General features: G+C 34.5%; 2 protein-coding genes across 7 annotated transcripts; both read left to right on the top strand.

Annotated features, from left to right (window-relative positions):
• Positions 1 to 6,766: 6,766 nt before the first annotated feature.
• On the top strand, positions 6,767 to 14,560 carry LOC115980555. Of its 5 annotated transcripts, none has more exons than XM_031102815.1 (13): positions 6,767 to 7,013; positions 7,666 to 7,837; positions 7,959 to 8,021; positions 8,161 to 8,266; positions 8,428 to 8,532; positions 8,647 to 8,723; positions 8,870 to 8,975; positions 10,350 to 10,422; positions 10,632 to 10,823; positions 12,186 to 12,306; positions 12,876 to 13,100; positions 13,177 to 13,230; positions 14,211 to 14,560. In XM_031102815.1, exons 1-12 carry the CDS (start codon positions 6,937 to 6,939, stop codon positions 13,222 to 13,224), a joined length of 1,365 nt encoding a protein of 454 aa, XP_030958675.1. In that variant the 5' UTR covers positions 6,767 to 6,936; the 3' UTR covers positions 13,225 to 13,230; positions 14,211 to 14,560. The 5 variants fall into 5 exon arrangements, with proteins under 5 accessions (XP_030958675.1, XP_030958654.1, XP_030958668.1 ...); XM_031102794.1 differs by having other exon boundaries at positions 14,141 to 14,560; XM_031102808.1 differs by having other exon boundaries at positions 13,177 to 13,242.
• Positions 14,561 to 16,151: 1,591 nt separating this feature from the next.
• Positions 16,152 to 20,485, top strand: LOC115980541 (SHUGOSHIN 2-like). Of its 2 annotated transcripts, none has more exons than XM_031102777.1 (9): positions 16,152 to 16,825; positions 16,900 to 16,967; positions 17,407 to 17,515; positions 17,611 to 17,634; positions 17,740 to 17,808; positions 18,954 to 18,992; positions 19,095 to 19,188; positions 19,301 to 19,361; positions 19,962 to 20,485. In XM_031102777.1, the coding sequence occupies exons 1-9, from the start codon at positions 16,664 to 16,666 to the stop codon at positions 20,263 to 20,265; spliced, it is 930 nt and encodes a 309-aa protein (XP_030958637.1). In that variant the 5' UTR covers positions 16,152 to 16,663; the 3' UTR covers positions 20,266 to 20,485. The 2 variants fall into 2 exon arrangements, with proteins under 2 accessions (XP_030958637.1, XP_030958644.1); XM_031102784.1 differs by having other exon boundaries at positions 16,153 to 16,825; positions 16,930 to 16,967.
• The last annotated feature ends 2,769 nt before the right edge of the window (positions 20,486 to 23,254 follow it).

The following is a 23,254-nucleotide window of genomic DNA, read 5'->3' as shown; positions in this document are numbered from 1 at the left end:
AAGAAAAAAAAAAAGAGAAATTGAAAATGTACCAAAAATTAGTTTTGTCTTTTGGTTTTTTTGGATGTTGACTAAATTCTGTATGCATCGTTTTTGTTTCTATGTAACTGAACAAAAATAAATGTATTTATCTTTCCTTATATGCCTTACTTCCTGGCTTTTAAGGAAGAATAATTGCGTTTATATATATATATATATATATATATATATATTTGCTGAATTCTTTGCTTTTATATAGTTTTATTGTTTTTAGTTTCATCTTGTGAATTTGTCAATGTGTTCTGACTTTAGTCACCTTTTGTTCATCCAGTGGTTTACCTATCAATACGATATGGATTGCGTCATAGTCATCCAACCTTCCTCAATTTTTTAATCAAAAGTTAGGGACATAATGATTAAAAAAAGTTTTTAAAAACCTTTATTGTAATTGAAGCAACTTCCCTTATATGAGTTCACTATTGATGTCACTTTCATTATTCACAAATTATACATATCATATCAACAATTATAAAAAAAAAAAAATGTTATTACCCTATGCTAACTTTTTATATGTCACTTTTATGGGGTACACAAGTATAAGTACTTATGAGGTATGGATGGTAAGAGTCGAGATTCAAGTATGTAGAAGGAAGTTTCATACACATACACACTTAGATTAGGCTAGAGTCTATTTGGTATTTAAAAAAAAAAAAACTTTTTATATGTCACATGTGTGCTTCCTTTGTCCATAGTGTCGTCTATACCATCACTATTTAAAAGCAAGACAACCATGAATCGAACTCTTTTATTCAATTATTCTCACTTGCTTGTCTTTATCCACAACTACAAGAGATGAAGATATCTGATTGGAATAAAGACATCAATAATGGATAGTGGACCAATAAATCTAGGTACACAGCAAAAGTTAACATTTAGCCTACCACCTCACACATGGATCAACCACAATGTATATATATATATATATATATTTTTTTTTTTGGTTTAATGCTAACTTAGGAATATTGTAAAATTGTTGTGAACTTCTGGTATATTTCTAAGTGGGACTAAATAATTTGTGAGGTTTGAAAGATAAATACATAAAGAAAAGGGCGAAACATGCTAAATGGAGATTCCATTAGAAGTAGCTCAGTTTAGATATGTCTCGTTTCATATTGTCGTATTATATTTTTAAAGTCTATCCTCGCAGCCGGCAGCCCCATACTCTTCAAGAAATTTTGGGTTCATCACGAAGCTGAATGTAGGCAAAATTGGAAAGAAATGCAAAATAACAAATTGAAGTGTCCTACATTTTTCAGTCTTTATACCATGCCACTTTGGAGAACAAAAATCGCATAACTCATTATTACACAATTTTAAAAGGACTAATGTGGAAGATTTTTGAGACAAAATGTGTAAAATTTGTTACTTTTTGCATTTTGCAAAGTTTTATATCCGCTGATACGGATGCTCTAACCTTGAAGACATAACTCTGATTAGTGATGCTTTAGACCTAAGCAAATGTTTTGTTAATTGTAACTTTAATTGGGTTGGGTTAGGAGAGAGCTTAACACAGCAACTCAAAGTTTAGATAAATTCGATGCTGCTCATAGTCATAGGTCTTCCTCTTGTTGCAATAAGCATCTTCTTCTTTGCAGCAGTTTTTGGATGCTTGCAAGAAGGATGCTACTACTGTTTCTTTTTAATGATATTCTCGGTTATTAGCAACAGCAGCAACAACAAAAAAACTTGATTTGAGTGAGTGCAATTGCATTTTTTTTTTTTCAATTATGTAATCAAGAATAAATAAAGGAATATATGAAGGTCTTATAGGTGGAAGTCTCAAACCCACCTTAAATGAGTATTTTAATTATCAAGGCAATTTAGATACTTATAAAGCTAACATATATCCAACTCCTGAAACAATCGTAGGAATCCTTTAAATATTTTTATGCGATCATTTGTTATTGTTATGTATGTGATCATTTGTTTTTGTTTTGATAGTTACTGTTATATTTTTTGGTTTTTTTCTAAACATAAAAAAAATAAGTTCGAACTTTAAAAAGTGTGCTTCTTTTTATCTCTCAATTAACTGAAATGCACAATTTCTTCTTTGCACATTTAATAGTTTGCCGGTTTTTTATTTAAAGAAAGTAAAAAAAAATAAAAAAAATAAAAATAAAAAAAAGGACAGGAACGTTTAGATAATAAATAATAGATTAAATGAAGGTGAATGGTTGAGTAAAATTAAATGAATGGATTGGTAAAATTTCTTACGATTGAAGCGACTTCTGAGCATGGAAAAAGAAAGTCCGAGATTGTTGGTGAAGATCGTGATATCAGCGGTGAAAGGGGCGTGAATCATGGGATTGTAATAGCTGATAAGGAAAGTGGGGATTTATGGGCTCATACGTTGGTTGCTCCAGTTTCAAATTCAAAAGTGGTGAATGATTTGGTTCCAACAGCACATGGGAGCCACGTGCAGGTTAATGAGGCTGAGAGTGGGCCAGGTGAGGGAAAGAAACAACCCAAATGGACCAGGTTAGTCAGGATGGAATGTAGGCCGGTAGAGCAATTAAAGGAAGGGGCAAAGTCCATTTTGGGGAAGAGAAGTGTGCAGCCCGTGAATGAAGATGAGATGGTATACAGCCAGCATAGTGAAGCTAAGAAAGGGAAGGTTGATGATGAATCTACAATTTTTGAAGCGGCGGGGGTGTTGCAACACCCTTGCCGAGAACAATGAGGCTCTTAAGCTAGAACTGTCAAAGGCTTGGGAACCTTTGGACAGTTCAAAGCCTTCACAAACTAGTAAGGAAACAAGCTCCCGACGTGTGTTTCTTGAGGGAGACACGATTGGATAGGGATGGGTTTGAGAAGCATGGTGGTGATTTACCTTTTAAAAACAAGTTGATAGTTAAAAAGCCAAAGGCGGGTGGAGGATTAGCGTTATTATGGAGGAATGATGTAAATTTAGATGTGATAAATTTTACGAATAATCATATTCTGGCAAAAGTGGTGGAGGATGATGGTTTTGTGTGGTTTCTCACGGGATTTTATGGTTGGCTTGAAGCATGTGAGAAGAAAAAAACATGGGCTCTTTTATCCCATCTAAGATCTTTTGTGACTGGCCCTTGGTGTTGTATTGGGGATTTCAATGCCATCCTCCATTCTTCTGAAAAACAGAGTTTGCATTCGCCTCCTTATAGCCAAATGGATGAGTTTCGTACAGCTTTGGAAGCATGCCAGCTAGCTGATTTGGGCTTTCATGGGAACAAATTTACATGGACTAACAGAAGACTAGGTGAAGCGCATACAAAGCAAAGATTGGATAGGGTTGTGGCAAATAGAGATTGGGTAGAGAAGTTCCCGGCCAGTTCAATTACCCATTTGTTTAGCCATGCATCTGATCGTTTGTCGATTTTACTAAAGACAATGAAAGACAGATTGGAACGAGGTAGGGGTGCTGGGAGTTTCAAGTTTGAGGAGAGTTGGCTTTTATGGGATGATTGTGGGGAGGTGGTGGCCGAGGCATGGACAAAAAGGGGTGTAGATAGGTCTAGTTTGGAGTCTACAATGGAGAAAATTCGAATATGTGGAGCTAAGTTGCAGGCTTGGGGTGCTTCAAAAACCAGGCCAAAAACTGAGGAGATAAAGAAATTGCAAAAAAGATTGGAGGAGTTGAATGAGAGGGAGATGATGGAAGAGAGCAAGGAGGAATTTTTTGTGGAGAGTAAAAAATTGGATGCTTTGTTGAGGCAACAAGAAATTTTTTGGAGGCAAAGGTCCCAAATTTCGTGGTTAGATCATGGAGACAGTAATACAAAATTTTTCACAACAGAGCCTCTCAAAGAAGACAAAGGAATTATATACAGGGGATTAAAACTAATAATGGAGACTGGGTTGAAGAGATTAAGGAGGTAGCGGAGGTGGCTTCTGATTATTTTCAGAATATTTTCAAAGCGGGTACTTGTGATAGAATGGGGGAATGTCTTAATGTAGTTCCTCACAAGATGACCGATGAGATGCTGGAAGTGCTGTCCAGGCCATACAATAGAGAAGAAGTTAAAGCAGCATTGTTCCAAATGGGACCAACAAAGGCTCCTAAACCCGATGGTTGTCTCTGATACTCTTCAACTGTATGCTGATGCTTCTGGATAGTGCATTAATTTTGAAAAGTCTTCTGCCTACTTCAGTAGCAATGTTTCAGTTGAGAAAAAGAAGTGGATTATCGACAAACTGAAAGTGCAGGTAGTGGAGAGGTTTGACTCTTACCTAGGGTTGCCTACTTTGATTGGGAGGAAGAAATATGATATCTTCTCTTTTCTGAAAGAGAGAGTATGGAAAAAGATTCAAGGTTGGAAAGGGAAGTTGTTATCTAGAGTGGGAAAGGAAGTATTAATAAAAGCTGTGGCCCAATCTATCCCCACTTATACTATGGGAGTTTTCCAAATTCCAGGGAAACTATGTGATGAATTGGATGCTATGTGTGCGAGGTTTTGGTGGGGCCAAGTTGGAGAAGAACGGAAAATACATTGGAAGAGTTGGAATTTCTTAACTCAACCAAAGAAAATGGGAGGAATGGGTTTTCGGGACTTGAGATCTTTCAACTTAGCAATGCTAGCTAAACAAGGATGGCAAATGCTCCAAGACCATGGATCGTTGTTGTATGGCTGTTTTAAGGCTAAATATTTCCCTTGGTGTAGCTTTCTTGAGGCAACTGACTGTCAAAACAGCTCCTATGTATGGAAAAGCTTGTTGGCGGCTCAACCAATACTGAAGAAAGGATGTTGTTGGAGGGTGGGTAATGGTGCCTCAATTCGGGTTTTGCAGGATTGTTGGCTGCCTTCTCAGCCAACACATAAAGTGCTTATTCAGCCAACTGAGGGGGAATGGGAGTGGAGGGTACCAGATTTAATCGATTGGCAGGAACACAAGTGGGATAAGGAAAGAATTGAGGCAAGTTTCCATAAGTTTGATGCGGAGGCCATTCTAAAAATCCCTTTAAGTAGGAGATTGGTGCAAGATTTGATTGTATGGATTCATACAAAGAATGGTAAGTATTCGGTGAAGTCGGGCTATCATATGGCTAAGCAACTGAAGTTGGAAGATTGCAAAGATGGGGAGTGTTCGTCACAGAGAATGCCAAACCCAATTTGGACTAAGTTATGGAAAGCCAATGTTCCAAACAAAATAAAAGTGTTTGCATGGAGAGCTGGTCAAAATGCATTACCAACATTGGATAATCTGAGTCGTAGGCGAGTAATTAAGAATGCAACTTGTATCTTTTGTCAAAGAGATGAGGAGACAGTTTTACATGCTTTGTGGGGTTGTGGGGTTGCACAAGATGTCTAGGCTGGGAGTGCTGTTTGTTTCCAAAAATGTGGGACGGTATTTCATGATTTTAGGCAACTGGTAGAGGAGTTAATGGTGAAGAAGACGGCAGATGAAGTTGATCTTTTCTGGGTCACATGCTGGCAGATTTGGCAACAAAGAAATGTTGTATCACGTGATGGTGTCCTTCATCATCCTTCTCGGTTAAACCAGTGTGCAATGGACTATCTTAAAGAGTACTGTGATGCCATGGACCATCTTGTAGTGACCGGGTCCAACACAGGTGAAGTCACTCAGGTATGGCAGCCTCCGCCGTGTTTGCAGTACAAACTGAACTTTGATAGGGCAGTGTTTGATGGTGGCGACTATTCGGGTTATGGAGTAGTTTATCCGTAATGAAGAAGGAGAAGTGATGGTGGCTATGTCGGCAAAGGGAGGGGCTATTAGTGACAGCGAAGAGGTGGAGGCATTAGCATGTCGCAAGGCTCTTGAGGTTGCAGTAGATACTAGTTTACGGACCTGATCATTGAGGGAGACAATGTTGCTGTGATGAAGACTATTGCCCAGGTTCAGCAAGAGTCCTATTCTTAGCTTGGTCTGATCTATGAGGATATTTGGTGTATGTTGGCTGGCTTTATTTCAGTAAGGGTGAGCTGTGTGAGACGTAGTGCAAATAATGTGCCTCATGTATTGGCTAAACATGCTAGACTAGTAGAGAATGATCTTGTATGGATGGAGGAAGACCCTCCACTAGCTGCTGAAGCTTTGTACCTGGATTCTAATTTAAGTTGATAAATGATATTGAGACCCCTTCAAAAAAAAAAATATTTTTTTACCTAAAGTTAAATGACTGGATTTGTAAAGTTTAATATTGTTTTAAAAAATAAAAGAAAAATTGATAAATAAAAAAGATAATGACATGGTTAAGGAGCTGATGTTACATGAGTTTTGTAAAATTAAATGCAAATTTTTTCATTATTATGTATAGTATAGATAAATTACTTAATCTAACATGTAACACTAAATAAACATTGTCATGTGGCATGTTGGTTATCATGTAAGCCATTAGTCTAGACTTTGGAGGTCTTAGGTATTACACCCCATAACCTCGCATCTCTAGTTTGGAGGTTTCGGTTAGCTTAGCTGGTAAAATATTTTATCATCGAATAAGAGATTTATGATTCAAATCCGTAAAATGAACGTTATAATTTAAAAATCTATTATATGATTTTTATTTATCACAAAAAAAAAAAAAAAAAAAAAACCCAAAGTCATATTTCGGTGGTGGGCTTATAGTAAATCCAAAAATCTCAAGTTCAATCAATCGAACATACCACATAATTTTCAAGTATTTCACTACTTCCTTATATCCAACCCCAAAAAAAAATAATGTCATTGGGCTGAAAATTGTCATACTATGAAAGGCCACCCAAAACTATTGGAAGAATACAATCATACGAAGTACACAAAGACAACAGTCACACGCAAGTCCAATAAGAACCGGTCACTTGGCTTTCTCAATACGCTAGTCTAGTTTGCCACTCCGCGGTTTAAAGCCACACTGTTTGGCGCTTCTCTCATACCCAAAGAGCCAAAAAAAAGGAGGGCTTTTGCAGAGAGAGAGAGGTGATGATGGATATGGATGATCCTCTAGATTTCGAGTTCGAAGACCAACTTATCAGTTCCTCACTTGTTACCAAGAAAAGGTTCTATTCTCCCACTTCAAATTCTTTTCTTTCTTTTACAATTTACCCTTGTATGGTTTTATGTATTATTATTATTTTTTTTTTTTTTGGGTTTCATATTATGAAACAGTTTCTGGGTAGTTAGAGCTATAATCTTGTTGTTTGTCACTGTTACTGTAATTTTGCATCTGGGTTCTTAGAAATTTTCACTATTAACAACTTTTAATGTTATATATGTGATCATTTGTTATTGCCTTTTGGGTTTTTGTTTTTTTAAACATCAAAAATTACTTTGAACTTTGAAGTGTGATTCTTTATCTTGCTCTTGATTAAATGAAATGCACAACTTCTTTATTGCACATTTAATAGTTTGAGCCATTTTATTAAGGCGATTTAGGCAAAGTTTAGTTGAAAATAACCTCTCCCATTTATTCATTTTTTCTGCTTCTCATTTTCTATGAAATCTTTAGAGTTAATTTTAAGACCCAAAACATGCCTTCATTTCTGGCTTATATTGAGAAAGAGTTGATCTAGTCTTAAACATTGGAGCTCATTCGTGCAGCACTGCCTTTAAATTTGAGTTCATAATGTTTGTTTGGTAACTGGTGAAACCCCCATAGGTTCTGTGTTGGTATATATATATATATATATTTTTTTTTTCAATGTGAACCAGGAAGAAGGTTATTGGGTTGGATGATCTTTTGACTGATTACTACAAAGAGAAAAGCAAAGTTGTTGAGAAGGAATATAAACAAGTAAAGAATCAGAAGAACTACAACTCGGACGAGGATGTCAATACCAAAGAAGAATCGCTTGCTAAAGTGATCAATCAATGCGAACATCAGGCACAACAATTCTCCCTATAGTATAGTTGTTATTTTCAAAATGTTACTTATCAAAAAAGTTTTCAAAATGTTGTTACTAAATTATATATTCACAACTGAAAATATGCAATCCTTTGTGTAGATGACAGAAATAAGTGGTGAGGAAGAGATGGCCACGTGGGGCATACGGGTTTTTGGAAATCAGGTTTTGTGAATGAATAAAATCTCATTATCTCAGTGCTGCCCAAATAATTGCTTGCTTAATATTCTGAAGATTTTGAAAGTAACCCCTTTAAGATAACTGATATTATTTTTATGTTTTGTTCCCTCTCTATGAATTGCAGAAAGTTCCACCACCTCTAGATTTTCCTGAGCTTCAAAGTTGTGCGCTTTTGCAGTCTTTCATGAAGAATGAGCTCAATTCCCTGTTGGAACTCACTTCAGAAAATGGTGATTATTTTTTTTCTTTGTATTTGCTTATTAATTGTCAATCATCATGCTTATTTCTCAGAAATATTAATTTATAATTACACACCAACTTGAGTTTCATATAATACATACTCTGTTCAGTAAAGATTGTATTCATTAACCTTGTTGATATATTCTTGCAGGAAACACTTTCCTTGAAGGTTTGTTAGCAAATGGCTGGCTTTATAAACTGGTTTCTACATGTGGTCATGTACAAAAATCAATAGCCACATGGACCTTTAATTTGAGTAAGTATGCCCATCTATTCTGGCTTGGCCATTAAATGGTCTAATGTGTGTGTGTGTGTGTGTGTTGTTGTTGTTGTTTTTTTCCCTTCTCATGATTATCTTTTGGTTTATCAGTGCTATATTCATCAAAAGAAGAACTGAGGACATCTGCATGTGACTTTTGGTGTAGTGTTCTTTCATCCAAAAATGAGGTGTTGATAAAACTTATATCATTTCTTGGAAGCAAAACTTGATTATTATATATTGCAAAACTTGAAAGCGGCCAATTCTTGTTGATTGGTATTCTATGAGTTACCATGGCTTATCTGCTGTCACTTTTGACCTGGTTGATCTACAGAATCTCCTAATTGAATGGTCTCCCAGCTATTTTGAATTAAAAGGAGCTCTTGAAATCTATGGATTTCAATTTAAGTTATCATCCAACATAGAATCTTTGCATGCTGGTAAGCTTTCTTGACTCTTTACCAGTTTTTTCATTTTGTAATACATTTTAGACAGACTGTCATGGACATGATAAATTTATTTTTCTATTCTTTAGAGTATGATATTAAAGTCTTTTCCTGTTAATTTATGAGAAGTTTGGGAGAGTTTACATGTGGGTAACAACCTAGTAACATCCAAGCCTTAGTTCCAAAATTTTGGCGTTGGTTATGGATCTTCAATAGATTAATTAAGGCCACATGTATGGGGACGCGCTAACGTGTATCTTTAGTGGAATCCATTCATAATAAAGTGATTAAATTTTATTTTGTGGACTTTGAATCTTGTATATGTGGGTACATAAGATTATTAATATTGGTGGTAAATGTATCCCTTTTCTTATGCAAAACTACAATGAAATGAAGAAAATATTAGTTGGTCTAATATTTAGAGCTCTTCTTTGTGTTTTGTTGTCATAAGTATGTTTTAAAATCATGGTTTAACGGCAACTCATATTAGCTTCTGGATTACCAGTTAATTTTCTTTTCCTCCCCATTCCATCTTGACACACCCCCAGCCTCACCCTGCACCTTGCTCATACGAGGGGGAAGGTCCCATTTGAACTAGAGTTCATTCCAACATATGGCAAAGTAAGATGAAGGATATTCACATGGGTTTTGGTATTTGGCATGATGCCAATGGCCTTTGGGCTAATTACCTCCTCCACCAATATGTTGGTGGATGAGAGTGGGTTTGTTGGTATCCTCTCAAAGTGCACAAGTACATTACCTAGCAAAAAAATTTAGCATGATGATTTGATATGCATTTGTTGCAGATTATGCTAAAATTGGAACTTTATTCATGAAGCTGGGTTGGCCCACTAGTCATCCAATTCATTCTTTGATATTAGAGTTTGAGTTATTAATGAGTATCATACATTAAATGCTAAGTTAGGACTTAAAACTCTATAACAAAGCTTCAGTCCTGTCAAAAATCATTTAGTTATGAATACCTGTTCTGTTTTTTATGTTGTGTCAACTTGCAATGATTGAATGTCACATCTGTAAGGAGCTATGTTGTATACTTGCATCATATGATTAAAATGATTGTTCATCTCATTCTCATCTATTACCCTAATTTTGCATTGATTCAAGAAGGCTGTCCTTGCTTCACATACAGTTCAGGGTGCCATCTTTTTCTATTGGGTAATGGATATAGTGTTTGATGTTCATAGAGTCTCTTGAATTAATTTGTCTAATATATAATGAAGTATTACTTCTTCTTTTCCCCCCCATAATTTTGTGTTACATAAAATACCCCCAGTCTTTGTGTAGTGAAAATTTTTGTCTTTTATTGTTCGCGGTCTTCTTACAACATTCTTTAATCCTGTCTTTTAGATTCTAATTGTGGAGGGCCACCTCAAAATATTAGAACTTGGATCAAATTTGCAGCTGCTTGTTGTTGTGTAAGGTAAGTGACTAATGGAATTACTTGTCTCGGAAACACTTGAGCTTGTAGGTTTGGTGGAATCATGTGCTTTGGAATGGTTGATCGTTTGTTGGAACTTGCAAATTTAGTTGCTAACATTGCATATTGTTACTGCAAAAGTTGATCCTAGCATGCTGTTGATGATGGAGGTTTAAGATCTCGTTTATTTTTGTGATTAATTTTCATTGTAGGAATAAACAGTCTATATTTTCAACATCAGAAGCTGAAGAGTTAATTGAAGTCATTATTTTTCTGTTCTTGGATCGCCAACTTCACGGTCTGGTGATGCTTCTGTACGAATGTATGCAATCGGTAATAAGTTACTTCACAGATAATGAGTGGAAGACCAGCTGTAACAAAATAGCGAAATCTCTTGCTTGCAGGTTTTTGACTCATACTAGTTGCTTGTTTTGGATTTATACATTGTAATATTGACTAAATATGTTGCCATTCAGATTGGTGGTCTGTTCTGTTATAGAGAGAACTTGATCTATTTATCATGATCTTTTGTAGCATTTATTGATATTGAATATTATCTCCTTTGCTTATTTATTGAATTTAATGAGTAATTATTCCCTGCCTTTTTAGTTTGTAAAAGGATGGATGTCTGTTTTTTCTTTATATGGTTACCATTGGAATCAATGTGCTGCAGGCATCATTAATATTTTAGGTCTGCATGATCCATAAAGTGACCTAGTTTTGAATATTTAAGTATGTAATGTGTTTCTTTCATGACTTACGGTTTACCCACACATGGTTTATGCTGAAGATTTGCGAACCTGTGGTTTAGGATGTTGCACTTTGCCCATATGAGGTTTAATTCATTAGTAAAAATTATCCCAAAATCATTAAGAATTGAACATTTGAATTGTGTTCTTTGAAACAATAAATCCAGAAAACAAAATAGCAGTCTCATTACAATATGAATACATTAATACATGAACCCAAAGAAAATACATTAAACCTCAGGTGTGCAAAGTGCAAGTTTTCAAACATGGGTTTACAAATTGATTCTCAACCCAAACCATAAGTGGCATACTGTTGGGCATTGTTGATGATGGATTTAGAGCTTTATAATGACATCTTGAGTACTAGGGATGGTGCCAAGAGTGGTATAGGATACTCTTGGTGATGCCAATGGTATATGTAGTGCACTCCTGATGGTGATGATGTCAGTGGATTTAGAGCTTTGTAATGACATCTTGAGTAGTGGAGTGGTTCCATGAGTGGTAGAGGAAACTCTTGGTGATTTTAATGGTATATTGCAATGTGTTCGTGATGGTTTTGGGTTCTGTGAGAAAGTGGCAATTATTTGTAATAATTTCTCTAAGAGCATTACATCTATGTTCAGAGCCATACAACCCTGCCACCACTCACATGCGGGGTGTCGGCAGGACCTTGAAGTTGTCCACGTGTCCCATGCGTGCCTCGTGACTCTTGCATTGCCACTGTGGTACATGTGGCCATACTCATGGTCTCTAATGCAGAATATTATGTGAGCAAACACAATGTATCACTTTCTTTGTTTTGAGGTCTAATTAAGTGGTGGCTCCTACATGAGAGTTGCTGATAATTGAGATTCAATACCTTGCTTAGATTGTCATACAACCTTTGATTGATAGAATGAATGATTGGTGATTACTATTATTTAATAAAGCTGAGGTGTATATTATTTACTTCCCTTCTGCTGTTCACCTTTTCCACTCCCTATCTCTGATAATGCTCATTGCTTGTTTTCAATGCAGGGTCCCTAGGGACTTGAACTGCTTGCGAGCTGTGGAATGCATTTCAGGAGTTAATACCCGTAGTAAGCAACTTAGAAGTGCAGTTGCCTATCAAATACTTCTCGTTGGTTTTGATAATAAGGTAGCTTATATTCTCTTTACATTTTAGCTTAGTGTCTTTTACAAGTACTTTTGTGTAGAGGCACAACTTCCTCTCTCTTAGTTTAACTAATATGTTGCTCATACATCCATGTTAACACGGACTTGGCCTGTATTGTAATCTATGATCTGTATACAATAATCTTCTATCCGGAGTGTAGTTCTTGCCCTTAATAAATTTTACCAACAAAAACAGAAAATTGCACAAGTTTAGGGTGGCTGTATGTATGCAGTTTCTTGCACTATATTAATGTTTATAAAATCTTGAGGAACCATGTATCTTATCTGATTTCTGTGTCATTTAAAAGAGAACTTCTCTATTGTCATGTGTTTAAGCTGGAAAACCCTAATTATATCTGAAAAAGGCATGAATTCATGCCACCACAGGACTGTGGGGGCTTCTTAACACAAGAACTCTGTCAAATAAATTAGCTCTAAATAATAGCAAATGATTGCTTCAGCCTGTTTACACTTCTGTTTGAATTTAAAATTTTCATTTTTAAGCCATGTCAAGTGTTCTTATATGTTATAATTTATTTTTCTTTTCCTCAGGCTTGTGATGAAGAAGAGATCCTACGATTGCTTATCTCAATTAATGTAAAAGAAAAAGGTTGTGATCTTTTCAAGATGTACATTTACCTGGTTTTGACAGAGAATTGGCTCTTGGTTAATCAAATGCTGGAAAATAATGAAGAAATTAATGCAATGTGGGGTCTTTATCTTCGAAACTGTTCTTACCAAATTGCCAGCACAGACTTGAGAACTTATGCATCAAAGGTATGGAGCCAAACTGTTGCTTTATCTCTGTTGTTCTAGTGTTTTTAATTATAAAGAATATTTTTCTATGTTGCAGGTCCGTAATAAGGCTTCATATCTTCTACAAGGCACCATCAACAAATAGTGTAGAGTATGTAACTATGTATGCTTTCCACAAAAAGAGGGAAAAATTTTCATTTACACAGTACCTTCATATAATCTATAGTGATATTTGATATCTATTTCTTGCAAGGCATTTGTTATAATGGGGTGTAGCAGAATTCAAATGAAAAATTATGGTAGATGAGGAAACTAAATTAAAATATATAATTATATTTCTTTTAACTTTTTATAACCTTTTGGCAACAGAACTTTATTTGAAGTTGTATTTTAAACTTTACATACTTTAATAATAGAGTTTTACCTAGAGCAAACTATCTTTACAATTTTAATATACTTACAAGAGCCACTTGTAAAAAGCATATGGTACAACAATCTTCAATGTGTAAAAAAAAAAAAAAAAAAAATCCACTAGGTGCAACCACAACATGTAATTTCCATTTTATTGTATAATAAATGACTATGAAGAAGAGATATATTTGTGTTGTTAAAAGGTGTTTTATGTGTAAAAGTGTATGGGAATCGGTGGATCACGTGCTCGTTCATTGCCCTATTCCGCTGTAAATTATGTGGAACATATGGAGAGAATGGAACAACAGAATCTTTGAAGGGGAGGAGTGTTCTATCATCAAGTTTAATTGCATTTTCCTTCTGTCTTTATTTGAATGGAGGACTTCTTTGAGTGGTCTTGCCATGCCCTCTGTTTTTAGATTTCTTAGATTATATTGAAGTCCAAATGTATGTCTGAACTCTGAATTAGTAAGAAACTAAGTACATCTTCATGGCCAAAAAAACAAATATTGCCTTCTTCTGACGTGAGGAAAGAGGGGTTACCATGTATTGGTTGTTCTATGTTCGTGATCACACCTGGTCTGTGATTTTTGTCTATGCCTTAGAACAAGATTAACTCTAATATGATTTCCTGAATTTTTCCTTGTCAGGTCATTGCTTGCTTTGTAAAAAATTTGCTAGTATGAAGGCTAACTTCCCACTTGAAATTGTGGCATTCAGTATTTGCAGGAAATTTGATTCCGCAAAATGAAAGTGTGCAATAGATCAAAATCCAATCTCTTTTGTAAACCATGAGTTGGCCAGATTCTAATGCAGAAGGTTTTGAAGAATGTTGAAATTTGCCTACTCATGATGTCAAATTCTTCGGGGGTGCCCCCCCATTTTTTGTTTTTTTGTTTTTTTTTTTCAATAGCTGTTGGTAAATGGAACCTACTTTCTGGATGTATATAATGGTTGACAGTGAGTCATTACTTATTACACGTGCTCTCTTTCTCTTCTTTTTTTGCCAGGGTTGTTGGCATGTGCATTAACATAAAGGTGTTGACTTTAGCGTTGCTTAATTATTCTTAATGGCATTACTAGTACTTCACAACTCTTTTCTACTTCACATTCACAAGGGATCTCATTCTAGTTTAATAAACAAACAAGAGCCTTAGCATTGTTATTGTTGCTCTTTGACGCTATTGAGATCATCTCAGCATCTTTAGCCCCTCATCTCCTGGAAGCACTTGCCCATCACCCAACTGTGTAAGACATCACCAACAACCCCCAACATGAATTTGCTTTGAAGAACTGCCATGCTAAACTTACAAGTGATGTTTGTTGGCCAGCAACTGAGCTATGCATTACAGATGCAACGTCAATTGGATAGCATCAAGAGCCCTCTCATTTATAGTAATAAAACCTTTTGAGTGATTTAAATTCGATAAAGCAGTAAATGAAGCCATGGAGGTATCCTATTTTATTGCTAGAGAGGACAAACGATGGAACAAAATGAACTCCACCAAATGCCTGTTTTACTATTTCTTTCCATATTAAAATGAATTTGTTGAAATGCCAGGCCATACTCGAGAAGGTAAGGGAATCAAAATAGGAGTTTTAAATAGAGCTTTATAATGTTAGGGAAATGTTAAGATTTTCATATATGAGTCCCACTTAATAAAAATGACAAAGAATTATTAAAAGGATTTAAAAAAAAAAAAAAAAAAAACTACTAAAAAATTGTCAAAAAGAACAAAAAGTTGCAAAAAGTAGTTGTTAACGAGCACCTTATGGTGCCCGTTAATACAACCCATAATGTTAAACATCCAATTCTACAAATAGTTATATCTTATGGCATTAAATCTAATGTCTTATCTCCATAAAGGCGGAATGGTTAAACCCTAAAAATAGGGTTCCAAATTTGCAAATATATATATATATATATATAGGTATTTCAAACCCAAATTTGAATGCTTTCATACTTTTAGTGAAAGGGAGAAATTTTATGATATAAAGGGTTTTTGAATTTGGGATTTTTTTTTTTTTTTAAACCTTTTATTGTGCCCAACGGTTATGTTGCTATCTACTATCAAAAAATGATGTGAATTGTTGTCGCTTATAAATTATTAGCAATAAACGTGACTTCATTTAAAGATTTAAATTAAACAATGTTTTTTTTTTCTTTTCTTTAAAAAAAAGATAAACAATGTGTGGCTTTTATGTGACAAATATATGTAATATTCTCTCATACATGTGATCATGCATTTGATACTAATGTTATATTACTTCTACCTCTTAACTTAATATAATTTTATCTAATTGTACCATAAATGAAAAATTAATTCTTTTCTATAACACGTTAACAAGAATTTATATATAATTTTGCCTAATTATAACAAAAAAAATAAGAAATAAATAAAGCATTTCCTATTCTCTCTCAAAAAAATTCAAGTACTTCCTATAATATGTCAAGGATTTGCATAACGAAATCGATGATGATGTCAGCACGTACAAATCTAAAGATCAAAACGACAGGTCGTTCTTCTAAAAAAAGGAATAGCAATTTTAAAACGAGGTTCGGAAGCGGGTGGCAAATTTGAAATCAGGTTCGGAAACTTTGCTTCGGAGATCCGTTGGACTACCCAACCTCCTTCTTCCAACCCATTTCTACTTTACCTTTCTTTGCTTTCTCAAATGCTCCTTCTTTTTTCTTTTCACTTTCTTTCTTCACCCAATTTTCTCAGAATCCAAGCGTTGTTTCACAGCCAAAATACACTCTCAAAGAAAAGAGAACAAAGATTTTTGAGTAAAAAACAAAAAGGGCTTTGCTTAAATCTTTATTCTTTGCAGCCCATTTGAAAGAGTAGTAGTAGTAGTAGTTGGTTCTTGTATATGTAATAATTTTCATTCTTTAGTATCACTCTTTTGTGGGTAACCAATAATCTCTAAGACCCTTATCAGAATATCCCTTTCTTGCTCTCTGAAACTTCCTCCTTTTTCTTCTTCTCTTATCTGTAATTTTCATTTCATATCTGGGTATCCCTTGTTTTGTCAAATCCCACTCTCATTTTTCACTTCGGGTCTAGTTTTTCTTCACAATAGCACTGTTTCTCAAGTGGGAATCACATTTCTTGGTGACCCTTTTGAGTTCTTGAAAGTTTGAATTAGGGTTTGTGCTGGAATTTGACAGCATGAAAGGTGATAGAATGGCAAAGAGATCGTCTTTCGGAAGCATAATGAGGAAGAAACTATCTGACATTACGAACTTGCAGTCGCAAGGTTCCCCAAGCCAAGATGAAAAGCAGCCTGAGATTTCTCAACCAGATAAGGACTACATTGACAAGCTCTTAAAGGTACAATCTTTCTTGGTTCTCTTGTTGATATTTTGCGTTCTTGTTATAAGTGATGTGGTTGGTTGCTTAATTAGGGGGTTTCTGTTGTGAATTTTCTGAACCAGGAAAGAATGACTTTGGTGAAGCTTATTGCAGAGAGGAAGTATCCTTTGATTGTTCTATTTATTATGTTGGTTTTTTTTTTTTTTTTTTTAATTTTATGTTTGGTTGCTGCGGAAAGAAATTAAATGATTGAAATGTAGTCTTTCATAATTGAGTAATATAACATGACAATAAGTAATTAAGAAATTTATTTTTTAAGTTGTTAATGTGGCACCATTACATTCACTGTCACCTCAGTTTGTAAACCTTTTGTGGCAAAATTGGTGGTAGTTTTAGCATTTTTCTTCATAATTTTGGACACTAGTAAGCCTTGAAGTATTGGGTGTTACTGGAGCTGGTTCTCCAAGTTTAACAAAATTGAAAGTGTGAAATAACAAAATTTATCAAACATTTGCGTTTTCTTAAATAAAAATAAAAAATCTTAGTTATTTTAGCCACCAACTATCAAGAATGGGTTTTCCTAAACTATATTACTACAGTAAAATCATTGAACTGAGTGGAGCTGAGTTGCAGAAAATGCGAGTCACTCTTCAGAAATTGCAGCTGCAGAATTGGAACCTTGCTCAATCAAACAGCCAGATGTTAGCGGTGTGCTTGCTTTTCAGTTAAAGTTTATCTTTTAATCTCATATCTAGAATTATCTAATTCTCAGTGATACTGACTACATTTTGCTGATTGTGCAGGAACTTAATTTAGGAAAAGACAAGGTAAAAGTTTGTTTGAACTCCCTACTCTATATAGAAATTCAAGTACATTGGTTATGAGGCTGTTGCTTTTCTTTGTGTTTGAATTCCCAACATTGCTCATTTCAGCTAAAAGAACTTCGGCATGAGCTTGGATGCAAGAATGCCTTACTTAAAGCAAAGAATATGGAACTTGAGGTTTGCTCTAATCTCCTACTCTATTCTGTTCTATGAAACATGGATACTTTATGCCCCTATGTTTCTGTATCAGATGGTACTATGGTACTTGCTTTGATACTCCTGGATACTTTCCAGGATACAGGTCTTACTTATCCTTTAAAAAAAAAAGGGTTTTTAAGTTTATTTCAGATGCATGTCAAATATATCTGGATACATGTCAGATACACAAAGACAAACATCTAGGACACATACAAGCTTAAATTTTAACTTTCACTACAAAAAAGGGAATTGGACAGTTATTTAAATTTGGGGACAAGGGACTTTAATTTTGATTTTTATATTTTCCACCTTATTCAAATTAAAAGGGAGAGAAATTATATTCATTACAAGAGGTCTAAATCTTGATGTTGATGCTCAACAAATGTTTTGTTTGGTTTAAAAAGCACTCTTGTCTAGGCCATCTACTCAACCTGTCCTGCAGATTTAGACTAGTAGTCTTTGCATAATTATTTTGTGAACATAAAATTTCACGTCAACCTTTTTCTCACTCATTTCCTTCTCCAAGATTCAAGTCTTCTTCCTTCTTTAAGATTTATCACCATCTTTACTATATGGCATAGAATAACATGACCAGGCATGGCTCTGTGAAAGCACAAATTTCATTGCTAGCTTCACTGTATTTAAGCGCCTTCCGACTTTTTTGCTTTCTGCATTGTTCAGAAGTACACCTAATCTAAGAGCATACAGATTAGTAAGGGGGATACTATAGATACTTCACACAGGTCACTGGAATGAGCATTCATAACTGTCAGAAACCTTAATCAACACCCTCCAACCATGGTAGATTTTTAACTTTAATACCCCAGTTTTCTTTATTGTGAAGGTGTTGTACAGGCATATGTTGAGTTCCATGTTGGTTATTTATTAGGTTGATATAGGCTAAATAAGAAATTATGAAGAGCCCCAAATGTGAGTAATCCTTTTGGGCTATAGCATAGATGTGGCTAGTGCATGAAGCAGGCTGGATTGAAAAAAAAAAAAAATAGAGTATAAAAGGAAAACATAAGTAAACAAAATCCAACCTAAGCTAGGTCTTCAGGTTTAAATGTTGCATTTCAGCATTATTTTGTTTGATTTAATCAGAAATTCTCCTTCATTTGCAGGGTAAAACAGAGTCAAAGCATAAAAATACTGGCTCTCAGGTGTGTGAGTTAATCTTCTCAGTTATGTTTCTGCTATATTGCTAGAGCCCTTTCAATTTATCACATTTCTATCATTTTACCTTTTTATTTTGGTGGCTTAAGGAAGGAGAGGTGGCAGCAGAGCAATCATTGCATGTAACTAATGACAATGACAAAACTTGTAAGCGTAATAGAAGGCGCACCGCAAGAAGCCAATGTAATTTTATTGTGACCGAAAATGGCTTTTTTTTTCTTTTTTCTTTTTTTTTTTAACTTTAATTCTTTTCAGTATAGTTTATTAATGTATGGAACTTTCAAATTACTTGCAGCTATGGGCCCTTCTACTTCACACCAAAAAGTTGTAGATAAAGAGAAGGTTGAAAATAAAAGGTTAGTTGACATGAATCACTATACCTTGATATATGTCTTTAACTGCATGCTGCGTCCCATGACTCGGAAAACATCTAGCTAATCCTTTGTTCACATACCTGTAAATATGTGATGTGGGCATAGGCTCTCAGTTAAAATGTGATGGATAGTTGATTGCTTTTTATACCCCCAATTATATTGCCATTGTCGTGTCTAGATTCTTGCAGTCATGCATGCAGCTGTGCAACAAGTTCTGTTGTCATTTCTTTTTAGCATCCCTTCTTAAAAGAAAAGGGTAAAATCCTAGTCAATGCTCAAGTCTATTTTATAACTCTAGTCTAAGTTGATGCATATAATCCTACTTGGCATGCAAGCATTGATGTAAACTTGGGTTAGTGTAAAACATGCTTTAATAGTAAAGACGTAGCCATCAAAGGCTTCCCACTATGAATGTAAGCCTCTGAGACTGGACCACATTAATTTCATGCGTCTCTCTCTGCTTTCTTTTTTATGTTTCTCATACACTTTATCGTAATATCAAAGTTATGTCTTGCATTTTCTAACATGGTGTCAGAGTTATATTTGATATTTTTTAATAATTCCTACTTTCCCTCTGACCAGGCGTTGTTTGAGAAGGCAATCCGCTAGGTTTAAATCCCATGAGAGGGACCCTACAGAGAACTTATTCGAAATAGAAGATGCTAAACTTCTGGTAAGTCAATCACATGAAAATTCTATACAAGAGGAGCCTGTTCCATTGAATTCATCTTTCAAAAATGAAGAGGAAGGCAAAAATTGTGTGCCAAGAAATGAAGCACAAGTATCACTAAGATCTTCAATTGGAAGACCATTACGCAAAGCTGCTGAGAAGGTTCAGTCCTACAAGGAAGCTCCTCTTAAAAGTAAAATGCGTAGGGAAGAGTGATTAGAATCTGTTCCATATGAATCTCCCTCCATATGTTCACTTCTTTCTGTGCGGGTGTAACTTAGGATACTCTATGGTTGTGGTACTGTTATTTCACATTGTTGTGATATTATCTGTGATGTTATTTTAATTGCAAAAAATTTGTATATCCAATCAAGAAACATTGATGAGGATGTATTGGTTTTATTTTTTATGAAGAGCAAATGCATTTCTTTTGTAATTGTTCATACTAAATTATTGCCATAGAAAAACTCTCTCAACTATGAGTTATATAATTTAGAACAATGCTATGACCAGAAAAAAATTGCACAACTTGCCATGTGGCTAGTTGTGGCAAAAATTGTGCAATTTTTTGTGGTCCTAGCATTGTTCATAACTTATGAGTCTTGCTTAAAGATTTTCCATTTGGCAGCTGAAGACATAACTGACTTTCATGTATCTTTGGGCTTTGAAATGAGTTTGGTTGAATTATAATTATATATAGCATTAAGTTGGGCTTTGGTAATTGCATCTTGACTCAATTGCACCCAACTTCAGATTAGCCCAAACTGTGCGTGCATTACAAACTTCCATCAAATATGTGGGCTCTCCATAAGTTGTCTTGAAGGAACTTTCATCCTCTGAAGCTTTGCCTGTTACCCATTTAGGGCCTATTTAATAATGTTGTTTTAATTATGTTGTTTAAGTGTTGTGAAAATATTTGTAGATGAAAAAGTATTATGGAAATACCTGTTGTGTTGTTTAAACAACACAACCAAACACTCCCTAAAACACCAAAGCCACAGTTGTCCTCTGAAATTTTGCTTGTTACTCATTGAGTGTCTGTTTAGTAATGTTATTTTAATAACGTTGTTTAAGTGTTGTGAAAATATTTGTGGATGAAAAAGTATTATGGAAATACCTGTTGTGTTGTTTAAACAACGAAAATTATTGTTTAAACAACACAACCAAACATCCCTTAAAACACCAAAGTCACAGTTGTCCATATTGCTAAAAGATCTGCGAGATTTTTCTCTACCTCCAACCTAAACTATTCAAGTTACTAGCAAGTAGCAATTAGATAAAAATTGAAGCTGTCATTAGAAAATGATAGTTTATGTAATTCAAAATTTCAATCACAATTTTGGAACCTTTCGGTAGAAACTTATCCTTATTAGTCTTAATCCTGAAAACGTTTTTTTTTGTTATTTTCTTTTGCAAGAGTCTTTACAATTAACAAGTGGTTATGTACCAAATTGTTGAGCCATGTGATTTGGTACTTAGTAGTCAAGACTCACACACAAATCTTCAATGGTGAACTGTCTCTCTCTATATCACAACAATTCTTCCTAAACATGCTTGGCATGTTATAGAAAGTTGGAAACCGTGTGGAGCCCATTATACTGGAGTCTCTTTCTTCTCTCTTTCTTTTTTTCCCCTCTCTCTCTCTCTCTCTCTCTCTCTCTCTCTCTCTCTCTCCTTATTTTTACTTAAATTTCTTTTTTTGTGTATATTTTATAAACTATAATGCACATCAAATTATTATATCCCACAAGCCAAAATCATATTCATATAAATTTGGTGGATCATGCCCCTATATATCTATGATTCTATATTTGTGATGGACATGTCTAATTTATAATCAGATTTCACCTGCATTTTGAAAAGCCTGGATTTTTTTTTATTTTTGGGGTTTAATTTGGCCAATCCCGTGAGCTAATAGACATGTGTCCCCACGAATCCAAAGCACAAAACACCATTTTTACCATAAAGATTACAGAGAACTCAGTGGACCACGTGGCATATCCAACTAACACTTAACTACTAATCACAACCCTCACATGCAAAAAGGGTTTAGTGAAGTGACAAATGGGCCGTTGGTTTTTTTCTTTTTTAATCAACTTCGAGGCTCCAATACCAAAACCGCGTGAGAGAGATCACTTCACGGACTGTTTCCATCTTAGGATACAAGTTAAGTTTAGTTAAGTAATGTTACTTGCATAATAGTTTTCATAATCATTAACTTGTCTGGTTTTGTTAGTTTTCATTTGGATTAATCAACGTTATTAGGGAAAAAAAAATTCTCCAAACTAGTTTGAAGAAACACTCTTCAAATTAATGAATTGTATGTTCTTATTATATCTTTCATATTTGTAAAATTTCAATAAGATAAAAAAAATAAATAGCTACGTCATCAATCAAATGTTTAAATTTCAAGTTTTTATAGTCTAAAATTATGTATAAAAAATAACTTTATTGATTAGTGTTAAATTACCGATTGTCCCAAAAATTTAAACTATTAGAAAATGGTGAATTTAATCACTTAACCATAAGTCTAACACTCTCTCTCACTTGTGGGCCTAAATTTCCCTTGTAAGGGCCCAATAAGTGGGAATTTAACATTTTAAATGGGAGGTAGAGTAAAGCCAGGGATCGAACTCAGGATCTCCTGGTCTGATACCATATTAAATTACCGATTGTCACAAAAGTTTAAGTTATTAGGAAATAGTGAATTTAATCATTTAACCATAAATCTAACAATTAGATAATAAATAACATTCGATTTAAAAGAAGTTTGACATACATGTTAATAACATTCAATCTAACGATTATATTTTCAAAATTCATATCCAAACAAATGATATAAGAGGAGTTTGAATAGTTTCTTTCCAAACTAGTACGAAGAGAAAGTTTGTCCAATCATTATAGTATTTATTCTTAACAACTTCTCACACAAGTAATTACGAAACAATTTGTAAAAAACTTGTGACTCTAGACAAGACTTTCCAGGGAAAAAAATAGTCTCAGTGAGTCATGAACTCTTCAAATTTTGTTGTTGTGGTTAATTTTTATGCAATTACTAATACTACAGCATAGAAGATCCCCACGTATGCGTTCTATTCTAAATTGTTATTTCCAAATTCACCATATATTCCAAATCAATTTTAGCTCAAAAATCAAAGATAAATTTTTTTTTTTTTTATAACATTGATAAAACATGTTATAATTT

This window comes from Quercus lobata, chromosome 1, assembly GCF_001633185.2.
Source record: "Quercus lobata isolate SW786 chromosome 1, ValleyOak3.0 Primary Assembly, whole genome shotgun sequence".
NCBI lineage: Eukaryota > Viridiplantae > Streptophyta > Magnoliopsida > Fagales > Fagaceae > Quercus > Quercus lobata.
Note: the sequence above shows the minus strand (reverse complement) of the source record. Positions and strands in the feature narration are given on the sequence as shown.